At 40.6% G+C, this 26,321-nt stretch overlaps 2 protein-coding genes across 13 annotated transcripts in view; one reads left to right on the forward strand and one right to left on the reverse strand.

Annotated features, from left to right (window-relative positions):
- C5H4orf17 (chromosome 5 C4orf17 homolog) overlaps positions 1-14,573 on the forward strand; it is a 58,984-nt gene extending 44,411 nt beyond the window's left edge. For 3 of the 4 annotated variants that reach the window (XM_065597651.1, XM_065597650.1, XM_065597649.1), the window contains exons 3-9: positions 4,863-5,075; positions 5,183-5,250; positions 6,383-6,550; positions 8,668-8,749; positions 11,697-11,853; positions 13,098-13,141; positions 13,543-14,379. In XM_065597651.1, the coding sequence (XP_065453723.1) occupies positions 4,863-5,075; positions 5,183-5,250; positions 6,383-6,550; positions 8,668-8,749; positions 11,697-11,853; positions 13,098-13,141; positions 13,543-13,784 (974 nt within the window). In that variant the 3' untranslated portion in view covers positions 13,785-14,379. Of the gene's footprint in view, positions 1-4,862; positions 5,076-5,182; positions 5,251-6,382; positions 6,551-8,667; positions 8,750-11,696; positions 11,854-13,097; positions 13,142-13,542 lie in introns of all 4 variants that reach the window. The other variant, XM_042859981.2, reaches the window with a different exon arrangement.
- TRMT10A (tRNA methyltransferase 10A) overlaps positions 236-26,321 on the reverse strand; it is a 39,772-nt gene continuing 13,686 nt past the window's right edge. For 5 of the 9 annotated variants that reach the window (XM_065597655.1, XM_065597654.1, XM_065597652.1 and 2 more), the window contains 3 exons: positions 25,089-25,238; positions 24,274-24,379; positions 18,257-20,090 (listed from right to left, as the gene is read on the reverse strand). In XM_065597655.1, the coding sequence (XP_065453727.1) occupies positions 19,921-20,090; positions 24,274-24,379; positions 25,089-25,238 (426 nt within the window). In that variant the 3' untranslated portion in view covers positions 18,257-19,920. Of the gene's footprint in view, positions 723-6,540; positions 6,882-18,256; positions 20,139-24,273; positions 24,380-25,088; positions 25,239-26,321 lie in introns of those variants that run through there. The other 4 variants (XM_042859983.2, XM_042859984.2, XM_042859982.2 and 1 more) reach the window with 4 other exon arrangements.

A 26,321-nucleotide genomic window follows, 5' to 3' on the forward strand; every position in this document is an offset into this window, starting at 1 on the left:
AAGAGACAAAAGCATATTGCAGCTTATTGGGGGGGAGGAATAGCTCAGTGGTTTGAGCATTGGCCTGCTAAACCGAGGGTTGAGAGTTTAATCCTTGAGGGGGCCGTTTAGGGATCTGGGGCAAAAATCTGTCTGGGGATTGGTCCTGCTTTGAGCCCGGGGTTGGACTAGATGACCTCCAACCCTGATATTCTATGATTAATTTTACTGGGATAAATACACACTCAAACACAGCACTGAGTTGGTTTATTGGAAAAATAAAACACATTTATTAACAAAAGGGCACAGGGTTAAGTGATACCAAGTAGAAGGAATGAAGTTAGAAAGGGTTACAAAGAAAAGTAAAAATACACATTCTAATGGCTGAGACCTAACTTAATAAGCTACAATCTTTGTTCAAGGTCCTTACCACTCTTCCATTCCCGGAGACACCCCATGGTTGAAGGACTATCTTTCTCAGCTTGCAAAAGCTCTGGCTCCTTGTGTCTGTCCAGTAATAGATGCCAAGATGACTTCTCCTCTTTCCATATATCTTCCCAAACTTACTGTTTTGTTCCAAGGCTCAGGATGACCTCATGCTGTTCTTCTCTTCCTGTGGACTTCCCATCACTCTGCTGAGTTGTATAAAATGAGGCTTCCCCTGTTATTGATCACACCTTGCTTAATTTCATTGGAGACCGGTAGATAGGATTTCTCCCAGACAGGAAGGCAGCTGTTTCTCCCTGTGTTTGGTCACAGACGTTAAAGCATGAGATCACTGAGTATCCATATTTCCTCATATAGTGTTAATATATACATTTCAGAATATTAATCACCAGTATGTCATTAGCTTTCATCAGAGGTCTTACCTGATACACTTCTATAATACAGTATATTATATACAATCGGTTAATTCAATTACTTATTAGAGGTTCAGACCCAGACTTTATTGCCAAGAGAAAATTTCTCTCTCTCTTGCTGGGGAGTAAATGCCATGATGTCTTCTCTCTCACTGGATAGCTTTGTTTACCTTATATATGTAGATGGACTGTCATTGTCTCTGCCTGATGCCCAGGCTGGACAGACAGACAAATACACATTCCTTTGTCTAGGCCAGACTGGACTTACGGATGGCTTGCCAAACAATTTTAAGAACATAATTCTAGCACATATTCATAACTCTTTGTACACGCCCTGTGCAGACATCTTGCAAGAATATTAATGATCAGTGAGTTATTAGTTTTCCATTGGTATCGGACATGCTACCTTTTAGATACAGATAATAACAGTGTGCTAAGTGTAATGAGTATGTCAGGCCTGAGAAGAGCTGCTAACACAGAGTAGTAAACCACAAATGGGTCTCTATGTCACACCCACCAACTGCATTTTGTCCTCTTTTGCAACACATACAGGGTCCAAATTCATGGGGCGGGGGAAGGTCCAAAATGATAGGCCAGTGTCCTCCTCCTCCTTCATGGCCACTTCTTCCTCCTACCTGTGCTGAGGGGGCACTGACCCCTGCATAGCTGCGCCCTCTGCCCTAGCACCACAACCCCCGTCCAGTACAGAGCGGAGGGAGGTCCTGCACTCACCTCACAGCGGGGCCCCTCTCCTGCAGGGCCAGGGCCAGGCCCAGCTCTCCCCAGGACAAAAGGCAAGGCTGAAGGGTAACTGTGGGATGGGCTTGCTCTCCAATCATCCCCACCTCCCGAGCCCTCCCCTTCAAACTGGTCCTATCTAGAACCCAGTGAGACACACCAGTGTAGGCCCATTACTAGATGGAGATAGTAAAATTGTTGTTAATTATGCAGAAAAAGTGGAAGTATTCAATAAACATTTCTGTTGTTTTTGGAAAGAAGCAGGATGATGTACTCACATGATGCTGATGATGAAGTGCTTTCCAGTCTAATAGCAAATGAAAAGGATGTTAGACAACAGCTACTAAGGATAAACATTTTAAAATCAGAAGGGCTGAATAACTTGGCCAAAAACATCCCAGTTGGCTGAGGAGATAACTGGTCCACTGATGTTAATTTTTAATAAATATTGGAATACTGGGGAAATTCCAGAAGACTGGAAGAGTACTAACGCTGTGCCAATATTCAAAAAGGGCAAATGGGATGGCCCAAGTAACTATAGGATGGCTAACCTGACATCAATCCTGGGCATAATAATAGAAACCATGATATGGGAGTCAACCGATAAAGAATATAATTAATGCAAACCAACATGGTTTTATGGAAAATAGGCCTTGTCAAGCAAAACTTATTTCATTTGATGAGGTTACAAGTTTGGTTGATAATGGTAACTGCATAGATGTAAGATACATTGACTTTTGTAAGATATTTGACTTTAATCAGAACATTCTGATTAAAAAATTAGCACTATACAATATCAATAAAGCACATGTTAAATTGATTAAGGTCTGGCTAACCAACAGATCTCAAAAAGTAGTTGTCAATAGGGAATCATAATTGAATGCAGGTGTTTCTAGCAGGGTTCTGTACTAGGACTGATACTACTCATCATTTTCATCAACGATCTGAAAGTAAATATAAAATCACTCCGGATAATATTTGTGGATGACACAAAGATTGGGGGAACAGTCAACAACAATGAGGATAGAGCAGCCATACAGTGATCTAGGTTGGTTGGGAAGCTGAGACCATTCAAACAAAATGTGTTTTAATACAGCCAGATGCAAAGTTATACACCTAAGAACAAGGAATGCAGACCAGCCCTTCGGAATGGGGGCCTGTGTCCTGGAAAACAGTGACTCTGAAAAGGATTTAGTGGTCACAGTGAACATGTAACTCACAATGAGCTCCCAGGGCAATGCTGTGGCAAGAAAGGCTAATGCCGTCCTGGGTTGTATAAACAGGGTAGTAGGGAGGTTATTATGGCATTGGCGAGACTGATATGAAATAATGCATACAGTTACGGTAACCACCTTTTAAAAAGGATGTTGAAAAATTGGAGCGGGTGAAGAAAAGAGCCACAAAAATGATTTGAAGACCAGAGAAAATGCTTAAAGGGGAAAGACTTAAAGAGCTCCATCTGTTTAGTTCATCAAAAAACAGACTGCAAGGTGATTAGATTACAGTGTATAAGTACCTTCATAGGGAGAAAATACCAGGCACTAAAGAGCTTTTTAATCTAGCTGAGAAAGACGTAACAAGAACCAATGACTGGAAGTTGATGCCAGACAAATTCAAACAACAAATTAGGCACAATTTTTTTTAAGCGTGACAGTGATTAACCATTGGAACACACCTCCAAGGAAAGTGGCACTGTCTCCATCTCTTGTTATCTTCAGATCAAGACTGGATACCTTTCTAGAAGATATGATTTAGCCAAACACAAGTTACTGAGTTCAATGCAGGGATAACCGGGTGAAATGTAATGGCCTGTGATATACAGGAGGCCAGACTAGATGATCTAATGGCCCTTCTGGCCCTGAACTCTCTGAATCTGCACAGAGATAAGCAGGACACACAAGTTATTAAAATAAGTTTATAAAAGCAAAACACATGTGCCCGATGGCATCTGAAAGACAAAAATTAGAAAGCCTTACGCTGGAACTGTTGCATCCCTTATCCAAGAAGAGGAGGCCTGCAGGCAGGCCCATGGTTAATACTTAGCTGTCTATTAACATTTTCTATCCATTAACCCCTGTTAAGTAAATTTGAATTGCTCTATCGGACAGCTGTCCCCAGGGGGGGAAAAAGGAAAGCAGTTAGGACATTGTCATCACTTGATTACCAGGTGACTATTACCATTTGCTGTAATAAACAGGCCAGCATCTATGTTCCTCTGCCCTCTACTGGAACAAATCATATCTATTATTCAAATGTTTAATAGTTAGTTCCCTCTGCCAGCTGTGCTAGCAGTGGCTCCTTTAGCTACATAAGCAGAAACTTGGTATTTGTACGGTCACAAGCAGAACGGTGGAAAACCTGTTGATTTAATTTTGTCTGTTTTGGGGGAAACTATAACAGGTGGTTTCTGTTTACCCAGGCATGGCCTCGAAGGGCTACACTTGGGGTTTTGGTTTCATACCAACTTAAAAACGTAAGGGAAACTAGAGCAAATCTCAGTGGGTTGTAAGGCCTTGTCTACATGAAGGAAAAAGTCTGCAGTAGCTAGTGTGGAATACCCAGTGCACACTAGCTCCCTGCACTAGCTCACAGTGTGGACACACATTTCTCACCTTCATGCACAGTAGCGTAACGCTTTAGGAGTACATTAAGCTAAGCCACCCAAGAGCACTCTTTTAGTGTGCTTTAAATTCACACCCTAGCTTACTGTGCACTAACTTTCCCATGCAGACAAGCCCCAAGAGTGGCCTGCTAAGAGAAGCCCAGAGCAACACACAGAACTATTTGAGATGCAGCGGAAACTTGCACAGAACCTGCCAATCCTGCCAGCATTATCAAGCAATATAAATAAAAATACCTCCTCTCTCCACCTAGAAAGAGCTGGATGCAGAACTTGTCAAAGCATCTCTCTTCAAGCGTTAGCTAAAAGGGTCATTTCTCAAAGGACATGAGGTGTCCACTCCCTACAAGGGCTGTGCACACACCTTCTTGGTCTCAGCCAGAGCAGGTTGCGAGGGGCCAAGCAGAGGACCCAGAGTCATGATTAAGGCCTACTGGATTAGCATAAGAGTCACGGAGACGCTGGCATTCTCCTTTCTGTGCAGCACATATTCTGGTACTGTATACATTCTCCTTTTCACAGGCACTAAATTCACTCCACACAAAAATCAATGAGCTTTGATAGCTGCAGCCTCCACCCATCCAACAGAGGCCCTATCCCTGAGATGATCTGCAGAGGATTGTTTATGGTGATAAAGTTTGCATCTGTGTTCTCCTCTCCTCCAGGGTTAAATAATGCACCTGTCTGTGTTGTGAGAGATGCAGGGAGTTTTTCAAGACCATACCAGGCTGCCAGCAAAATCCTAATCCCACAGCGAGAATATGATCAGCAACATGGGCTAACTGGGCAAGGCATGGGCACGCCATCTCCTAGCAGCACTACACTAAGCCTCCAGGCTTATCCACACGTTGGGAAAGGTCCATCGCGACCAAGTTCACGTGAGTAGCCGCGATTTTGCATAACCCCACAGACTGTTAACATTAAATTTTTTTGACTTGATTTCAACATAAACTAACTGAAAACACATTTCTGTATTAATTTCCAGAGCCTGGAAGAGGAGAAATGGCTGAGTTCTCTAAAAGGTCAAGAGACTCCCTTGCTTTACCGAGAAAGGTAAAGAGAGATTTGCAGTTATTCATAGCAGCCCTATGCCTCAGCACCTTGGTACTGTACATCCACTCAGAGCTCTCATACTGCCAGGGAGAGCAACTGTGCAACACAGACTGCGGCCTTTAAAATATTACAAGGACCTAAAATGAGTGATCATAAACATCAAGCAAGTAGAGGAGGGAGCTTTGAAATGATGTGGTTTCATTTCTAATATATAAACATTGTCTAACTTTTCATTCTTCAGCATTTTATGTCAATAATTTAAACTAATTAAGAGTCTGAGCATGTGCTGCATTATATACAAGAGGTCAGTTTTTCTTTTATGGCCATGCTCAGTAATCTGCTATAGTTAACAATTCAATTAGTTATACTTTGCACTTAGAGCACCTTTTTTCTAACATCCTCAAAGCATTTTACAAACACAGCATCCTGTTAAGTGCAATATTATACCCATTTTTTTCACTGATTGGTAAACTGAGGTACAGAGAAATTAAGTGATTCACCCAACACTATATAGTGTCAGAGCTGGGAACAGAACCCAGGAGTCCTGATCCCCTGTCACCAGTTTGCATAAAGTGTTTTTCCAACTCCCTGCTTTTCCCGGAGTTTATAACTCCCATAACGGGTTTGAAGGCAAACCTTTGCCTACAATGACTCACATCTGCAGAGATTTTTTTTTAAAATATGAAAAATCCAGATTTAAGGATTATGACCCAGATCCACAAAGCTCTTTAGGTGTCTAAACTTCAGTTTTAGGCACCGAAGTCCCAATTTTATGTACCTTTGTGATCCACAAAATCCCTGCTTGGCTGCCTCCTAACCCTGTAGGTGCCTAAACTAACTCAACAAAGTCCCTCTGTGGATCTGGGTCTATGGCACCAACATCTGGGCATATTGGGGCACTGCACCTATTGCGACCAGTGATTGGAGACTAAATTATTAAGTGTATTTCTCCTTTTTTGGGCCCTGTTGCATGGAATCTCTAACAGTTTTAGTGATGGTTTCTACTCCCATTGAAGCCAATGGTAAAATAATCATTGGCTTCTAGGGACGCAAGATTGGGTACGTCTTCATTTAGCCTTTAATTGTGTAACTGGTATCTGCTGAATCCTTTCATACCTTACTTTCTACTTAGGAAGATCCTTTGAAAAAACAATCAGCTCGTCCTCTGACTGCAGTTGGCCATGAGATCCATCCTTCTTCTCTTACCCGTCCCTCTTCTCCAGCCCGTTTTATGCATTACAAGCCAGAAGTCAGAGAGAATATAAACTATGTTCCAAACTATCTGGATCAGGAAATAAAAGTAAGTGGTAACCTTTTGTATTAGGTTTCCATTTCCCAGAAGGGGGAGCATGGAGGTTTCAGTTCTTGCAGCCTGTATCTACCTGACCTGTTAATTTGTATTCAGAAGTTATTTTGGGAGTTCCTAGGGAGCTGCCCCTGCCAAACTGGAAGCCTCATACAGTATTCCTATTGGAAATGTTAGAAATGGACGGAGCAGAGTAGTAGTTACCTGAGCTGCAATCAGTGCTCTCTGCAATGCCGTGTACATGGCATACTCCCCAAAGCTCCAGGTTCCCTGCAGTGCTGCATACAAGGTGCTCCCCTCATTGCACGGTATGAATGGCTGTTGTCTAGGGTGAAACAAAACTGGTTTTTTTTTTAAAGGCAATTTCATTCTGGGCAGTTTGTACAACTGTAAAATTTTGCACACAATTTCACAAAATTGGGGCTGAACTGAAACAGGCAAAAATTGTAACAGTTTAGTGCTATAAAGTAGGGCTGTCAACTACTTGCAGTTAACACTTAACACACAATTAACTAGATTAAAAATAATTGTGATTAATCACAGTGTTATTCACACTTTTAAACAACAGAATACCAATTTAAATGTATTATAAATATTTTTGGATGCTTTTCTACATTTTCAAATATATTGATTTCAGTTACAACACAGAATACAAAGCGTACAGCGCTCACTTTATATTATTTTGATTATAAATATTTGCACTGTAAAAAAAGAAAAAATAGTATTTTTCAGTTCACCTCATACAAGTACTGTAGTGCCATCGCTTTATTGTGAAAGTGCACCTTACAAACGTAGAATTATATTTTTTAAACATAACTGCATTCAAAAACAAAACAATGTAAAACTTTAGACCCTAGAATTCAAAGCATGAAGGGGCATACGAATGTTTAGCATATCAGGCACGTAAATACCTTTTTTTTTGGAAAGAGTCCAGCAGAGGGCAACAAAAATAATTAGGGGTCTGGAGCACATGACTTATGAGGAGAGGCTGAGGGAACTGGGATTGTTTAGTCTCCAGAAGAGACGAATGAGGGGGGATTTGATAGCTGCTTTCAACTACCTGAAGTGGGGTTCCAAAGAGGATGGAGCTCGTCTGTTCTCAGTGGTGGCAGATGATAGAACAAGGAGCAATGGTCTCAAGTTGCAGTGGGGGAGGTCTAGGTTGGATATTAGGAAACACTATTTCACTAGGAGGGTGGTGAAGCACTGGAATGCGTTACCTAGGGAGGTGGTGGAATCTCCTTCCTTGGAGGTTTTTAAGGCCCAGCTTGACAAAGCCCTGGCTGGGATGATTTAGTTGGGAATTGGTCCTGCTTTGAGCAGGGGGTTAGACTAGATGACCTCCTGAGGTCCCTTCCAACTCTGATACTCTATGATTCTATTCTATGATTCTAACACAAGTGATTAACGCAAAACAAATTAACTAGATTAAAAATAATTGTGATTAATCACAGTGTTATTCACACTTTTAAACAACAGAATACCAATTTAAATGTATTATAAATATTTTTGGATGCTTTTCTACATTTTCAAATATATTGATTTCAATTACAACACAGAATACAAAGCGTACAGTGCTCACTTTATTTTAATTATAAATATTTGCACTGTAAAAAAAAATAGTATTTTTCAGTTCACTGTAGTGCCATCGCTTTATTGTGAAAATGCAACTTACAAACGTAGAATTTTTTTTTTAAACATAACTGCATTCAAAAACAAAACAATGTAAAACTTTAGAGCCTAGAATTCAAAGCATGAAGGAGCATACAAATGTTTAGCATATCAGGCACGTAAATACCTTGCAATGCTGGCTACAACAGTGCCATATGAACGCCTGTTCTCACTTTCAGGTGATACTATAAAGAAAGAATGGGTGGTATTATCTCCCGTACATGTAAATTTGTTTGTCTTAGCGATTTGCTGAAAAAAGTAGGACTGAGTGGACTTGTAAATTGGTATTCTATTAACAACAGTGTGATTAAAACTGCAATTAATGTAGACTTTTTTAAATCTCACAATTATTTTTTTTAATCATTTGACTGCCCTACTATAAATCTATCTGGCATATTTGCATCCCCTTTTAAGTCATTATTGTATTGCCCTTCTTCCAGGTCTTGGAAAAACTCCGTGACATTCTACAGACAGACTCCCTTGCAGAGATCCAAGAGTGGCTGTCAAGGGCAAGTATAAGAGGTAAAATGTGCATGTTTGTTAAAATAATAGTAGACCTGTCACAGTTACCTATCTAGCTGCACTACTGTCCTTTCTCACAGTCTCACCAAATGCAACTCTACAGGTGTCAGGTCTTTACAGCTTGTGGATGGAACTCCACAATCCACACGCTCTCAGACCAGGACTTGGGTTACAGCTCCCTGGTTTCTAACTGTGACTAATTCAGCAAGTCCAACTGGGGTTACACTCTGCAAGGATTTCTCTTTGGGAGCATAAAACAGCACACATTTGCAATGAGACAGACACAGCTTCTTCAAAACAGAGCATCATTTCTTTTGCCTAAAAGGTACCCAGTGCTTAGAGAAACAGATTTAAAATAACAAAGACCTACATCCATTTTCCCTTCCTTAAGCTTAGCCACTCTATCCATAGTGGAGGTGTGTCTGGCTTACTTCCCATCTCTTACATGGGAGAAACACCCTAACCTGCTTGCGGCCTTCTCCCTCTGGCTCTGAGTGTGTCCTCCCAGCTCTCAGCTTTTCCACTGATATATCCCAGCCAGCTTCCATCAGCTCACCTCCCCAAAAAAACTTTTCTGCCAGGGGAACTTTTTTAACCAGTGAGGGTCTTTTGATCTGAGGCTTAGCCTTGGGAAGAGTAAAACATCCTAGCTTGAATTGAGCCAGCCAGGCAAATTCTCCACCAACCGGTAGTCCAGTCATTGTTATTTTCACGCCTTTGAAGCTGGGTATGTGAGAGACTGTCTTATTTGTGTCATTGTTTCACTTCTCCTGTTCAGTTCTGCAACAACCCCTTTACAGCTTCATTTGATTTAGCTCTATGCATTCAGTAAGCAATACAAAATTGAACAGGGAAACTGAGTCATGCATACACATTTCCCCAGTTAATCACAAGGCCATTTTCTGCATTCCCTTACACTCATGTAATACCTTTGGAGTGCCCACTGAATTGAATTTATGAGACTGCAAAGATGAAAATGGGGGCAGAATCTGGTCAAGTGTGGTTGGACTAGGGGTAGTAGTTTTGATTACTAGGTTATTGTGATCCTTGTTGGCTGGCCCACCGAGCCGCTAGGGGGCGGTGGGGAGCTACGGCGTCATTGGCCGGCCTGGGTCACGCGCCTGGTGCCGGGGAATTAGCGGCGGGGAGAGTGCCTGCCAGAGTCGGTAGCGCGCCCCTCAGGCAGGGAAGCGCCGGCAAAAGGCTGTGGCGCGCCTCTCAGGCGGGGGGGCGCCGGCAAAAGGCTGTGGTGTGCCCCTAGGCGAGGGGGGGGGTGCCGACAAAAGGCTGTGGCGCCCCTCAGGCTGGGGGGGGGGGGGCGGGCCGCCAGCAAAAGGCTATAGCACCCCTCAGGCAGGGGAGCGCCGGCAAAAGGCTGTAGCGCTGGCAAAAGGCTGTAACGCTGTCTGGGTTTTGGTCCCGAGCACGTCGGCCACATAGTCAGCTGCTGGCAGCTCCAGTTCTCCCTCTGGCTCAGGCTCCTCCAGTTCCTTGGGGTACTCGGCTGCTGGCAGTCCTGGTAGCCCCAGTCCTTCCTGCAGGTCACCTTTCCCCTGGTCCTGGGCCTCCCCTGGCGTGGCAGCAGGGTTGGAAGGGAGCAGCCCTTGGTCTGCGTCCGTCTCCCTCCCTGGTGCTGCCCTGACTGAGCTAAGGGCCCCGCCCTTTGTACTTCCTGACCCACCTCTCCCCTTCCGGGGGGTGGAGTGAGCTTGGCACTCAGGCTGAGAGAGCGGCGCTTTACCCTCCGAACCTGAGGGAAGCCACCCTGGTTCCCTACAGGTATCATTGACAATATGCCCTTCCCACAGCAGCCTTGGTTGAATTCTTCTTTTTGAAAGGTACATCTTTCATAAGAAGGATCATATCTCAATGATGGCAGTAGAAGTTGATCCATAAATTGGAAAGGCCGCTGAAACACACTGCTCAAAGAAAAAAGCAAAGAAAAAAACCATCACAGGAAAGTGGTTTTTATATTAAACTGCTACAGTACCAATGCACAAGTGCTCAAAGCACTCATTCTTTGGCTTTAGCCTCCGCACCTGCTTAATGCACACTGTTATGCCAGCACAATGACTACCAGTCATGTGTTATTACCTACTTATGGGTAGTTACACTGCCCCTGGATGATCATATCACCCAACTTCTTTATTTAGCCAACCCTGCTATAAATTGATTTAATTCTGCTTTTAGGGACTTCTTACCTGGAAGTGTCCACTCAGGGAACTTGGCTAGGGCTGCTAGCTAGACATAGGCCTAAACCAGAGGTGCAAACTTTTTGGTAGAAAATTTAATTCATGAGCCTCCTCAGGCATTAGTTTACATTTCCAGATATATCCTGAGAAAGTTAGATCTCCAAAAGGCATGCTACACTCATCTCATCAGAGTCAGTGATCCCTAGTGATGTTCCAAATTCAAGTTGAAGGAGCTCGATGTCCAAAGGCTATTGGGAGAGAAAGTGTCTCTCTCCCCACCCCCACTTTGGTATATCACAGCCTACACCTCACGGAAAGGGGATGTCAGTAAGCTATGGGTTTAAAGAAACAAAATCGCAAGTGGTATAGTTTTTCAACTGTACTAAACATTTCTGCTCACTTCATGTTTTTGTAAAAAAATGTTACCCAACCAATTTGGAGGCAGATATGACTAACACTGTAGGGAGAAGAGGATGGGCAAAGTTGGATATACAATAGAAGCCTGTGGTTAATATTGTTAGAGCAACTACTGTTATTGTTTAACTGGAAATTCCTTTCCAGCTTTTTTTAAACTGAAAAATCCAACAATTATAGTTTGTTAATAAAAACAGTCTAGCACTCATGAACTATACAAAAATGAAGCTGTGCATATTTACATACAATTCAGATTTAATGTAGCATTTCCATTTTCCTCAATTTCTTTTTAAAGCAACCTCATTCAAAAAAATTATTTTTGACGGTTTTTGGTGTTTCAGAGAAAGAGTTTGTATCAAATTTGATTCGCTCAGAAATGACTAGCAGGGACTTGCTGAATTATCGGCAAAATACGCCAAAAGAAAGTGCAGTCCATGATACAATGAAGCCTTCCCATGCCCCTTGGACAGAAACAAGGGAAGAAGTGAACAAGTTCAGGTAAAGTCTGCTTTAATATTGGTAGGATCAGGAATTTGTCAAAAGGTTAGGAGTTCATGATCATTGTAGGAGAAGGATTCAAGTTTTGAACGATTTTCTGAAACTTACCTAAAGCGCTGATGTCTGCAAACTTAAGCTGCAAATCTTGAGAGAACAATTTCTCTCTCTTCCTCCTGATTTCAGGTGCTTCTCTACTTCTAGTCCTGGCAGAAATATTGCCAAGAACAGAAGTATTGAAATATTACCACAGAGGCTGATTCTGTATTAGAAACAAAAGCCCAGGCCTGCAAACACTTACGCAGGTGCTTAAAATTTACGCATTTGGGTAGCTCCATTAAAGGCAGACTGCTCACAGATGAAGTTACTTTTGTGCCCATTTGTGTACGTTTGCAGGATTGGGGCCTAAAACAGTACACAAAAAGAACTCACAATTAGTCAGGCTTTTCACAACTGCCCCAAAACATTCAGTTTGAATTTAGCTCACTCCACGCTAATTAAGATGGAGAAAACACATTTTCATATTGAGCAGAGTTTTTTGTTTTGTTTTTTAAAAAAGCTTAATAGGTTTTGCAACTTTTTCATGCTTTGGCAAGGTACTATATGAAACTCTGCAAGAGATATTTGAAATTGTACATGTTCCTATTTCAAAACTCCCCCAAATCCAGATCATTTACCTGGGGCAAAGGATTATTCTGCTTCTAAATCCTGAAAGTTGTTTTTTCTCATCGTTGCCCACAGTCATCAGTAACACATAAATGACGTGTTGGGGAAGAGATACGCCTTTTACTACCAGAGGTGAGCCTGGGCTACAAATCTTCAGTGTGTAATATGTTCTGTACATCTGTTGCTGACTATGCCTGTAGACCTAGGAGCTGTTTTGTTTGTATTATTCAATTGTTCTTTAAAGAAATTAACTCACCAAGTCAGACTGGTTTTTGGAAGGAAACTTTTCATGCAGAAAAGGCAGAGAATTTAGAATAGAAATTAAGAATGGAATTAAGTTTAAAAATATTAGTGGTAAAAATGTTGGTTTTGTGATTGACGCTTGTCAGCTAGAGCTTGAATTGAAAATGTTGCTAGGTAGGAGAGATTCCATTCTTGGGTACCAAGTTATACAAGTGGAGCAGTGCCAAGGTTTACAGGCACCAAAGAACCCTTTAAGCCATTGCTGCATATAGCAGCTAACACAAAATGCTTGCTGTTTCTTTTTTTATGGCTTTATAAGCTCTCCCTGTTCTATTCAGGCCTTCAAGTAAAGCATCAGAAGCAAGTAAAGGAATGGAACAAGGTAGGTGATGGAAATTCTAAGACACTATACAGCTAGAAATGTATTCAATGCCACAGTGCAGATGTATTGCACTTTGAGGTTTTGTATGTAAGATCCTTGAACATTTTAAACAGTTTAGAGTCTATTTTTACACTGGGATGAAGAAAATTCAATGGCAGTATGAAAAATACAGCAGTATGTCAAGTTAATTGGGAGTTAGATTTCTGAGAATCTCTGCTTTTTATTACCACCATTGATTCAGCCTCTCTAGGAAGAGCATTCATGCATAACTTTCCCCAGTGACTGCACCTCATTAACAAAGCAGTGCAAAGTATACATATTTACAGCTGCTGACAATCTTACTTCAACCACCACAAGGTTTGATCTTTCTGTAAATTCTCCTGATTTCTTCCTCCACACAGTCAAAACCTCCTGCTATTCCTCAGACGTGTGCCCGAACTCTTCCTGTCAACTAACTTTTGGATTCCACCTTGCCTTGCACCATCAACCAGCACATCTCCCTCGTCCTCTAAATAAAACATGCTTTCCTAGTCAGTCTCCCTCAGCTACCAAAGACACATTTACAGCCCCTACCCAGACAGTTTCACCTCCCTCAGATCACCACTTTCCAGGTGTTATACATCTGGAGTGCAGTAAAGGTTAAAGCAGCACAAGCCAAAAAAACCCCAGCAGTCTCAATAAGGAGACTACCCCTTCTACAAAAAAGTTGCAGTCTGAGTTGTTTACATGATCATGAGACTGTGCTAGCAGTAACCTGTATTAGCACTCCAGGATACAGTGAGTTTGACCCCCCCCTCCCCAAAAAGGGGTGGGGGGTCACTCTATTTACACTGGTTCAAAAGTACTACTATAATTCTAAGTGAGTGAAAATACATAGTTTATAATACCTGTGGGTGGAGACTTTACATGGGAAGGATGAGAAGGGAAACCAGGGAAGGAATTTTGTAATTTCTCAGAGACCAACAATTTTCTCTTCTCAAAGAGAGTCATCCAGTTGAAGATCCTCCATGCTACTATTTTCATAATATACTACCAGAAACACATGTTAAAAGCCAAACAAACATTGAAAAACAAAGCCTAAGCTTAGTGTGGTATACAGCTTTATTGTTCAAAAATCTTTTCCAGAAAGGGAGAGAGATGGTCATTTGCCCACAAGAGGGGAGAGACTTACAATCCCAATTTCTGAAAATGTACGAGGAAGGTCCTCCAGCTCCCAGGGAACGAGCCACAGTCCTTCCTTAGCGCTCCGACAAAAGCCCCACCTCCGCTACAGCAAGTTATCCACTGATCAGAGACATCTTACTGCCAGAGAATAACTTCCTCTTTAAAGCTTCTGAAACAGCACAACTGTTCCCTTCAAGTATTACCATATGTACTATTAGCAACAATAATTAAAAACATACCTAAAGCTGGCTTCCCCTTTAAAAACAAACTTGTGTTAATTTCATTTAGTCCCTAAGTGTTTCATCAAAAATCACTGAAGAGTACATACAGAATGACTTCTCCAGAAACTTTTGGATATGCTCTTCGTTCAAAATGCCTATACAAGTAAGGTTAAGAGAACTGTAAATAAAAGATGTTTAATCTACCCTGCAAGACTCTTAACCCAGGCATTTCATCTTTAAGGAAACCTACACTTGCTATTAACTTGGAACATCAAGTGAAGAGAGAGTATCCACTGCTCATATGCTTTCTAGCCTCTCTGAAATGATGCACTGTACAGCAACTGGGCAGTACTATATTACACCTTGATTACAACTTTAGCTGTGGGTGGAGTTGTAACCACGGAACTAATCTTTTTCTCTGCATTCTAGAGTATAGCACATGACACCGTAAGAGAGGGTAGCAACTTGATCAAAAAGCTCAGGCAACAAATTTAAATGCTTGGCAGCTGACTTGCCCCCTAACAAGTATGTGCATGTATACACATATTTGTGCACAGGAGTCAGGCCCACAAATGGATACATTGTGTGTGGATACACCAACTACTCATGTAATTAGAGAGATACATGGGCACATGTATGTTTTGCAAGGTGCAAGTCACGCACCAGTTTTTGAAAAGCTGACCCTAAATTTTCAATCCTAGATCACTAGAAAAAGCATGACTACAGGCAGAATGACATGCTCTCTGCAAAAAGAGTAAGCAATTATCTAGATCAATTCCTCTCATAATAACTGAGAAGTGTCATGTATTTAATACTGGGGGTGGGGTGGGGAGAAGGGGAATGAGGGGAAAGAAAGGATGGACAAAAAGTCCCAACAAAACCAACTAAATAAACCCAAGATCACAGAAATGGTGGCAAGCACAGCCTATTTAAAACTGGAACCATTTATTGAAACCCTACCTTAACCCACCCTTTTGGGCATGTTTGGATAAGAGAGGTCACACCTCTGTTTTTGGTTCACTAAAAGATGTAGGCCAGAGGTTCTCAAGCTTTGATCTGCAGCTCCCTGGTTAACAAAACAACAGAATGGTCACATGATGCTATCACTCCTTGTTTGCACCTAAGTCACATTGAAAAGAAACAATTTAAAATATTTTAAATTAATACTAATTTTCCATGTAAACAATTGCTATTGTTGCTCCAGGAGTAAAGGACAACAAGTTAAGGATGCAGGGAAAACAACTGAAATCTCTTGGTTGATATCTTATTTCACTACTTACCTTTGTTCTTTAAAGCAAATAACACAAAGTCAGTTTGAAGAACAGTAGAACAAGCCCAATCTAACAGAGTATGAGAGTCATTACTGAACAATTGATGGCAACAATGCTAATGTGTTCTTTCAACAGCATGCTTAACTTTCCTCTGAAGCTGCTTATGGTCCTGGTAGGTTATTGAGCAAATATATTAGAGCGGGAAGTGTGTTGGTTTACAAAGACAACTACAATCAACAACATTTTCTAAGTTTTTTCCCCCCAATACCATCTGTACTTATTTGCATAAGTACACAAAGCTAGTCTCCCCCCAATCTTTCTCACTGAAGATAAGTTACAAGATATGTACATTCACACATGTGGCGTAAGTGCTTCAATAAATATATTTAACAGGTCAAATAGTCCTTTAACCTATTAGTGACAACCCATTGTACTTAATCTAATTTTTGACTGAGCCTAATAAAAATGCTTCATAATGAAATTTTCTTAAGCTAAAGAAAGTGTGCATGTCCTCCAATTCCCCCTTTCACTCCATGCCCTTGAGCACCTGCTCTTTTAGTTACTTGGCTTCCCTTCAAAAAAAGACAGTACGTAGCAATGATGGACACTCCCATAAGACTATTCTTGTGAGGTAATTACATTTCATCCTACTATAACAAAATCAGATGGCCTGTCTTCAAACTATCACTGTCCCTGACACTCACAGCTGAATCTGCAGGATCCTATCTGCTGTGATTGAAAAGGCTCAATTAAAAAATTTTATTAAAGCTAATGTTAAAGAAATTATATAATACATAGGTTAAGAAAAGCATGTCCATACATCTGGGTATAGTGCTTAGATTATCCAAAAATACAAAGTTTCTTTTAAAAAGTCATATGATACACAGAGTACATCATCAGCAATAACCCAGCTTTAGGTGAATAGATTTAACAATACAGTTTAGATATTAGAATCCAAATACTCGGGTACATCACTCATGAAAAGTTGTACAGAGATTTGGTTGTGGAAAGCAAAACATATCAATGAGTTGGAGATTGTCCCTCAGTAATTGAGAATTTTGCTACACTAGTTTAACACACTCCACATCAAGCATTTTTAAACACTTCATGAAGTGCTCAGGTTGCAATCCAATATTCCTCAGAGTATTTATACTCCATTGCTCTTGGGAGCTATTCCCATGTTACTGGAGACTCGGCTGATTTATTAAGTGTACAATATTTGCAATGCACAATAAACAAATAGCTATGAGTTATATACCCTTTACAGTCCTTACAAAAGGACAAGTTTTCAAGAGCTTCACTCTTCATAAAAGTGAGCACAGAGCTCTCTGGCTGGGTAGAAGTTCAAAGTAATTTCAATAAACAGTTAAGAGGGAAGCAGATAAAAGAGTAACAAATAAGTAGGAATAATGTTGAATACTATTAAGTTGACTATAAACAGCGAATTAAAGTTAAACTTGATGTCAAAATGAATGTGGGAGATATAGTGGCCTGTGATAAATAACACCTAAATATCTGGAGAAGAAGGGGAGAAAAAAGACGGATTACCTTTTGTCACCACTCTTGATATTGCCTCAGAGAGGCATCAGGATTGCACAACTCAATTGCTTATGGTTTATCAACAATATACTCAGCCTTGGAAAAGAAATAAAACAAAGATGTCCCGGCCCCAAAGTGCATGTTGTTTAAAATACTGACAAAGGAGAAGACATGATGCATTGGGAGAGAGAGGAGTCAAGTTAAACTGATCTGGCTCATGTATGGACCTTGGTGCCTTACAATTGCCAACTGAGCTGAAAAATGATGTTGCTCGTCTTAAAAAGTGCAAATTTGAAGTTGGTAGAAAGTTTTAAGTGAGTCACATCTTCCTCTCCAAAATGAATCACTTTGCCCACGACAGAAGTCCTGAATGTTTCACTTTGTGTTGCTCTATTTCATTGATCAAGAGTCTCCTACTTGCAAATGATTGATTTTCATATTATGCAACTCATTATTTTAAAAATGGTAATGATGAGCACTCTATAACCACTTTCAAATCATTATATTTGATACAGTAAGACATGGTGATATATTAGTGCAAATTAAAAAAAAAAGAGAAACCAAAAACTTGAGGCAGAAGCCAAATGAGAGAGGTAGTGGCTGACACGCACTAGAGGGGAAAACATAAGAAAGAAATTGTTTTAAATAGTGTGTAATATGTTGAAACAAAGACATGAATATATTTCAAAGTTATCTGCAGAAGATGTTGTAAAGTGTCCATTTCAGAGCTTCTTTCGGTTTAAAAAAAAAAAAAAAAGAATTCTTGCTTAATATGTAAATCACACCAGTGAAGAGACAAGAGTATATATTTTGTTGTTAAAAAACATAACTTCCACCATACAAAAGAAAAAAATAGTTCTGGTCAATACAACAACGCAGAAGAACTACCTTTTAGAATTGTGAAATTAATTCCACATGAATAAATTGTAGCATTTAATTTTAATGTGCTCAAATCTGAGAAGGAAACAAGACATGTGGTAGAATTAGAGAATCTTAACTGAAACTTCAAATGCTTAGATCAGATTTAATCAATACTATGTGCAGCAGTATGCAATACCTCAACTGTAAAATTACACTTTGTACCTTTGCTATTTTATACATTTGTTTATTAACAAAGGAAACTGGTACTGGCAAGTGCTTTACTTTGTTTATGCTATACATTTCTTTGGCTCTTCAAACAAAACAAGACAATGCTTTTGTCCAAAAGTTTCTCCAGGTTCAGAGACAAAATGTAACATATTTCTCTGTGGCATATCTACACAATAAACCCACCACAGTATTTTATTTGAGCAACAAACTGTTGTCCACGACCTAAGGCAGATGAATCTTCACTGTAGTTTATCAGATGGTTGCCTAACGAGTTCTCAAAATTCATTTTTATTAAAAAAAGCATAAAAATGATCACACTGAACATGTCAAACCATAATTTGCTTGTTGCCAACCCTGTAAAACTATAGGCCACATGTACATCTACACATATTTCAGTTCAATTCCCAGTCTGAAAGTGGTGACAGTGGAGGGAGGACTGGAGCTGGATACAGAGCCAGTCATATCTATATCACCTGTTCAAAACCAGCCCACGTCACAAGTGACCAGAAGCTGCTATCATCCAAATGCTCTTTGGGAGTCTATTGAGGATTGCAGACTTGCTCTCGGTAGGTACTTGTTTGTCCACATCCCAAAAGCTACACTACAACTGGCTCCCTTCTGGATAGTCCCTGCAGAAAGGGATGAGAGAATGGCCTCACAGGTGTGAAAGGGCACCTTCTGCCTCCAAGGCTGTCTTTGGCCTGCTTCAGGTGTACTGAAATGGCTATTTTAAAAATTTAGTTAGAACAGAGAGCTTCAGTTCAAAAGGCAAGAAGAGTAACTTTTTTTGAAATATTCACAACCCTGCCAGAGAAGTAGGATACTCATTCTATAGGCAGGTCTGCTGTGACAGATGATGTTTTTTAAAAAAATATGGTTTTAAAGTGTCCAAAGCAGGCCCAAAGCAGAGTTCCTGGCTCCCAATGTTTTTTCGGAGACTATAAGACCGTTCTTTGCTCAGAAAACCCCCCACTGATGGTGAGAGGTTATACACACTTTGCAACAGGCAATGCCGGAAGGAGCTTTCAGATTTATTAACCTTTGACACTCATTGCTTTTAAGACATAATACAAGATAGAGGTGGATAGGGAAGAATAATAAAATATCAAGGGTACATACACAAAACAGGGACAGTTACAAACACATTAATTATTAGGTTCCATCACAAGCTTCAGGAAAATAAAATAAAACCGTTCTGTGTGTATCAAATAAAATATTTTAAAAGGAAAATAAATATTAGCTTCCATAACAAAATATGTTCTGCATTTGCCATTAATTTACTTTATAAAAAGCTCCAAAAATGAAGTATTTTCAAGGTAAAAATAACATTAATCTTTACCACTTCTTTCCAAGTGTTACCACTTCTTTCCAAGTGTAGCCACTTAAACAAATACCGCTAGTGAGATAGACTGTTCTCAGAGGTTTCATCTAACATGTCTTATTTCTATCCTTTGTGCCACATGCACTTTTCATTCCTGCCCTCTTCCAGAGTTGCCTAGTCGCTGTCCGAGCTATTATCTTCACCAGCCTCTTTTTCATGCAGCTCATGTTTGGAAGAGTCATTGGCTTCGCCCAGAGGACTGGCCCCTTTCCGTGGTGGCAAGACACTGAAAAATGCTTCCTTCCAGTTTCTCTTCTCCAGATAAGAGAGGATTATCTCAAACACTGCAATCAAGAGAGATCACCAGCTCTTCAATAGTGAAGTAACTGTTCCTGTCAGAAATTCAGAGACTAATTCTTAAAGAACACACGTTTAAAAACATAAGCCAACGTTGCAAGGATCTTACCTCTTCTCCCAACAACGCAAAATAAATAAAGCCCTTCGGGTTAAACAGAAAATGTAGTACTGCTGCAGCAGTCAGTTCTTGTTCTTGTATAAGCTTTCCCTCTGCCCCCAAAATAAGTATGTTTTGAAAATTATTTAGAACAGCCTTACAAAGTCATGGAGATACACCCAACCCAGACACAAAATGTACTTGCTTCCTTTTACTATGTTAAAGAATGGTGAAGAAAAGATAATTATCCAAACAAAAACAGTCATCATCTCTTCCTCCTACCCACCGCACTCTGCCATGTTACACTTGTGCCACACTGATTTAGTTGTATTTGTTTTTAAATAAAAGGACAAGTTAATGTTCGCCCTAAATTTGACCTGCCTTGTTATACTATTTTGTAATTACTCTATGTGTAGTATGCTTAATCTTCTAAGCGCTTTATAAGCACTTAAATCTTCACAATGATCCTCCAAACAGACAAATAAATATCTACATTTTACAGATAGGGAAATGGAGGAAAGTTGCTTAACCTCTCTGCCTAATGCTGAGAGGGACTCAGCATCCAAGCTAGCAGTTCCTAGCTCACAGTCTTGATAGAGAGAGAGTGGTCTCAATACAGCAGCCAGAACTAGAAAGAATGTTCAGAGGTGGAGGGAAATTTTAAACAACATTTTCCAATACAGTAACTCCTCATTTAACCTTGTCCCGCTTAACGTTGTTTCAATGTTACGTCCCTGCTCAATTAGGGAACATGCTCGTTTAAAGTTGTGCAATGCGCCCTTATAACGTCGTTTGGCTGCCTGCTTGTAAGATACTGTGGAAGAGCAGCGACTTTACAAGGGAGCATTGCACAAGTTCCGCTTCTCCGCCTCCTCCCCCTCCCTCCCAGCGCTTCCCCCACTGCCAAACAGCTGTTTGGTGGTGCTTAGGACTTTATGGGAGGGAGAGGGAGAAGCAGGGAAGTGCTGCGTCTCCAGCTGTTTAGCGGAGCTTAGGATTTTCTGTGAGGGAGGGGGAGGAGTGGAGACGCGGGGCTTCTCTGCTCCTCCCCCTCCCTCCCAGCACTTCGCGCTTAGGACTTTCTGGGAGGGAGGGGCAGGAGCCGGGAAGCGCTGCATCTCCGCTCCTCCCCCTCCCTCCCAGAAACTCCTAAGCGCCGCCAAACAGCTATTTGGCAGCGCTTAGGACTTTTTTGTGTGGGAGGGGAAGGGATGTGGCGTGCTCCGGAGAGGAGGTGGAGTGAGGGTGGGAAAAGGTGGACCTGGAGCATTCTCGGCAAAGGCCAAGCCTGTTCTTCTCCGGGGAAGCTGCCGCTGCTGCAAAGGTGCTTCCTAGCGTCCTTGCCTGCAGCGGGCTGTGCCTGTGTGGGGTAAGCCGGGGCACTTCCCAACTACAGTACAGTACAGTATATAATGCCTTTTGTCTACCCCCAAAAATTTCCTTGGAACCTAACCCCCCGCATTTACATTAAATCTTATGGGAAAATTGGATTCGTTTAATGTTGTTTCACTTAAAGTTGCATTTTTCAGGAACATAACTACAACATTACGTGAGGAGTTACTGTATTACAAAGTACTAGTCTTAGAATGTTATGTTTAGCTGAAGGAAATAAAGTTTCTTATCCATATAATCATCTCTTGGCTATGCCTGATACGGTATTTTAGATCCCAACAGATGAGAATCTTTTAAATCCTAAACCAAGTACAGTAAAAGCTATTTTATCTGGCACTTCACCAGTCCGAAAGCTCTATAAACCAGCATTTCTGATCTTCATTGAAATTCTGGTTTATAGTCCAATTGGCGTGGGGCTGGCAGGGGCTTGGGATGCGGGAGGGGGCGCCGGATCCAGGGGCCGCTCACCTTGGGAAGCTCCTTGCAAACAGCGACCTGTCCTGGCTGCTCCTAGGTGGAGGTACAGCAGGTGGCTCTGCGCGCTGCCCCTGTACCACCCCGAGCACTAGCAACGCAGCTCCCATTGCCTGGGAATCTGCACCCTGCCCCCCTCCCATGCCCCAAGCCGCTGCCCCAAACTGCCTCCCAAACTCCCTCCCAGAGCCCGTGCCCCGCACCCAAACTCCCTCCCTCTTTTTTCCACTTACCAGCACCACCCATTCCCCCAACATGCCGGATAAAACAGCTTTTACTGTAAATGCAATTTCAGATGTTTAAAATTGAACTGGCCATGAAAATCTAGAAGCTAAAATCCTTGTGAGATCTAATTATATCCCAAATGTAAATTTAACAGTGTTCTTGTCCATCTTCTACCACCAGGGGGTTCTATTTAATTAAAACGCTTGAGAGAATGGCAACCCTACTAAAATGTTTATATTATGGACCTATCCCTCTTCATGCCCCTCTGAGACAGTAGCAAGAGCGCCCAGCCTATGGGACCTGGTACTATACTTTTCATTCCCAAGAATAGCAAAGTCAGAACCGAACAGCTGTTTCACTGGGCAATAGCATATAGTGAAATAAATGCAAATATATATTTATAGTTTAAAAAAAAAAAGAAAAAATACATGAAAATATCCCTTACATTACATATACAGATATATAAAGGGGTGGCCCAATTCTGTCATCCTTATTCATGTCAAGTTGTACCTCACATGAAAGTATTCCTATTGAAATTGGGCCAAATAACATTAAGGTTACAATATGTGCAAGGGATTGAATTACAATAGTTAAAGGCTCCCTACATTTTGAATTTCCTGTCTTTTGTGCCTAAAATCCTCAACAAGGATATTGCATTAACATGGGATTTTAATAGAAGTACTTTACATGTTTAGTGCTTTTCAATTATCGTTCTCAAAATGCTGTACAATGGCAGATAACCATAAACAATCCCATTTTACAGATAGATTCAGAGAGGCTAAGAGACTTACCCAAAAACACACAGTGGATCAGCAGAAGAGTCAGGAATAGAACTGTGATCTGACTCCCAGCCTAGAAGATAGCTCCCAGAAACGATACTAGAGGTCAGTTTACGACTGTTGCAGGAGAACTACTAAAATGGCCCCAGCTAATATCCTGCAGTTTTAAATGGATAATATGTGGAACCCTGTTCTCTACCTTGTGATATAATATTTAAAGCTACAGCTGTGTGTGTGTGAAATGCTTCCAATATATGGATTTTGGTAATACTTAAGTCGCTAGTTAATGATTAAGCTTAAGAGTCAAAGTTATAGTTGATTCTCTGCTAAATTTATGATGGACATCCACTGGTAATTCTGAGACTGGATGAGCATGCTATTGCACACATCATTAACATTTGATAATATTTAAGATAATAAATACTTTAAGCAACAACAATAAAACCAAACTTGGACATTTTCAATAAAATAAGAGACGGTAGAAGAAATTCAAATGGTGAAAAATAAAGACACATAAAATAGTAAAACCAAATTAAAAAAAAATTAAAAAAAAAAAAAAAAAGTTGAGCAGCAACCACATTGCATATGCTTATATTTAAATCTAACTAATCTAACTAAAGGTCCCAGGTGTCAAAACTGAAAGATTAAGTTTTTTTTTAAAAAAATAAAAAGATAAATTAGGTAGAGACTGTGGTTGTATACCTCAACCTATCAGACTCCGAAAACCAAGTACATGCATTCTGGGCTCTTCCTAAATGCCAATGCAAGGGAATCGGGAAGAGAAAACAGAATATTGCTAAAAGCAAGTAGAGTAAATTGTGTAACTATCCACCACATAATCAATGCACACCAAACTGTGAAACAGGGCCAGTTTTTCATCTCTTTTAAAGGGACTAGAAACACAACGGTAAATCCTAATATTCTGGTCCTTCGACCGTTTTTAAGGAGGAAATTTAGCAACTGTGGGTAGGATTTTCCAGAGTGCCATGTTTTCCATAGGACAACTCAATGGGACTTAAGTTCCTAAGTCACTCAGGCACAACTGGAAAAAATCTCACTTTTATAAAGATTAAAGGCACCCAGCCACTACTGAAATAAGAATTAGGTCTTTATGCTCTGATGTACTTTTGAAGATTCATATAATTTGATATTGCTGACAAATTCTGCACATTTTCATTTTTATTTTGCAAACTCATGACTTACCATGATTAACTGCCAATACTTTTCGGCTGTTCATTTTCACAAAATTTCCAAGTGGAAGCTGTGCATGACCAATTCCGTGTTCTAGTGCTTTTTTGTAAGTAATCCCCTGCAGCAAAGAAAAGCCCCAAAAAAGTTAATCAAGAATCACGATTTCTGATAAGACTGTACAATACAGTGAGCTTTCTACCACTGGGAAAGAAAGACAAAATGAATAAGACAATTACTGTTTTCAGGCAGGGGTTTTGCAAGCAGTGTCATACTGTTGCAACTCAAGACAAAGTGCGAAGTGCAGTCTGTTTTAAGGTAGTATTTGTGTTGAACACTAAGAATTAATACAAATTACTCAGAATTGTATCTTGTTTAGCAAACATTAAAACTCAAGTTTACCTGAGCTGTTTATTATTATTATTATTGTTGTTTTTTAAGAGAGCAGTGCTTTTGGTTTGTTATTTTAAATTCTAGTACTACTTTAACACTTACTTTTTCATAAGAAATTGGTATTGCAGTGACTACATTCTGCAGGCCAACAGAGCCACATTTAGCTCTCAGGCTTTGATAGTAGTTCAACCTGCTTTGTTCTGAAGAATCATTTGCCAAGACAAAATTTATCCCCCAATTTTTTTTAATGACACATGAACTACAAAAAGTCACTACATACAACCACCTTCACTTTTGGTTCTTAAGAGTTTTACTGCACAAAATCAACCAATATGTTTTTTAAATAAGTATCCGTTTTTGCTGATTTGCATGTGTTCAGTAATAACACTGAATTACAGGCTGAAAGAGCAGCTTTAAAGAACGTAGTATCCGTCTACCTTGTGGTGATTGTGATCCACCAGACCTCCAATTACATAGGCTTTAGTCTCATCTAGTTCATTCAGCACATCAGGGGAGTCTGATGTAAGATACACAAGGTCTTCCTTCTTTATTAGCTCATTATAATGCTCTGATGAAATATGGATATCCTTTGAGATACAAAGAAGTTCAAAGGTTACTCATGCTATTGAATAATGCTTGGCCAGGCTAAACACCAGCACAAGTACCAATGGAGCAGTGTGACCATGCTGTCTATGCCAAGTCAGGTACAGTTTTGTCCCATATCCACTATACTGCTTTCTAGGTACCTATCCCACAGTTCCCAACACAGCTCTCAGAAGCAGTGGCTTGTGAAAAGTTTAAGGCCTTCTGCAATTCCTCTGGACTCTCAGAAGAGGTCAAACCCTTGTGACTCCCTGTGGAAAGTACCTGTGGACCTAAATCACTTCCAAGACCTTTTTTTGAAAGGGAAGCCAGGATAAATGCTCAGCTATTGCTTGGCAAGAAAGATTTCTGCTACTGCTTTTTAAAAGCAGTCACCAGGACTTGTGTGATGGAACTGCTCTATAATTTATCAATACAGTTTGTTGACCAAGTTATTGTATGAATATATTGGTTTAGTTTAATAGGTGCTGTAAGAAAAATCAAGCAGGAAGGAAAGAATAGCTCAAGGTATGCCACTTCTCTACAAACACTCAAGTGTTGTTAGGAAAGAATGCCAGGATAGGAAAGACGCTATGTACAGATCTATCACAGGGTTTAAAAATGATCACTCTCAAGAGAGGGAGTAGTTGTGTGGGCAAATCAGAACCAACAGACTAGACAGACACCCACTGGGGGTATCTGAAGTAGTTAGGGCCACCCAGACTACCATCAGGGGATGGTAAGCCTCTAGGTAAGAGACATACATGTAGATCATATCTTATTTAAAATAATTGTATAGCCCCACACTAACAGGCCAGCCATGGGTGTTTTAGTGCAGCGTAGACGTACCCAAAGAGATTTGCTCAAGGTCATACAACATTTGACAGAACTGCGTAAGGAACTCTGACCTCCTCCCGGGCAATGCTTCCTCATGCAAACAATTAAAATAACGTGGGAACATTATTAAAGAAAAGGAGTTACAAGAATAAGAAACCCAGTATGTCAGCAGTCTTACTGAATGTGCCATTCTTGACAGTACTGGTGTCGTTTTCTGGAACCAGGTAAGATAGTATGGGTCAGCTCACTAA

The sequence above is a fragment of the Chrysemys picta genome, chromosome 5, assembly GCF_011386835.1.
Source record: "Chrysemys picta bellii isolate R12L10 chromosome 5, ASM1138683v2, whole genome shotgun sequence".
Lineage (NCBI taxonomy): Eukaryota > Metazoa > Chordata > Testudines > Emydidae > Chrysemys > Chrysemys picta.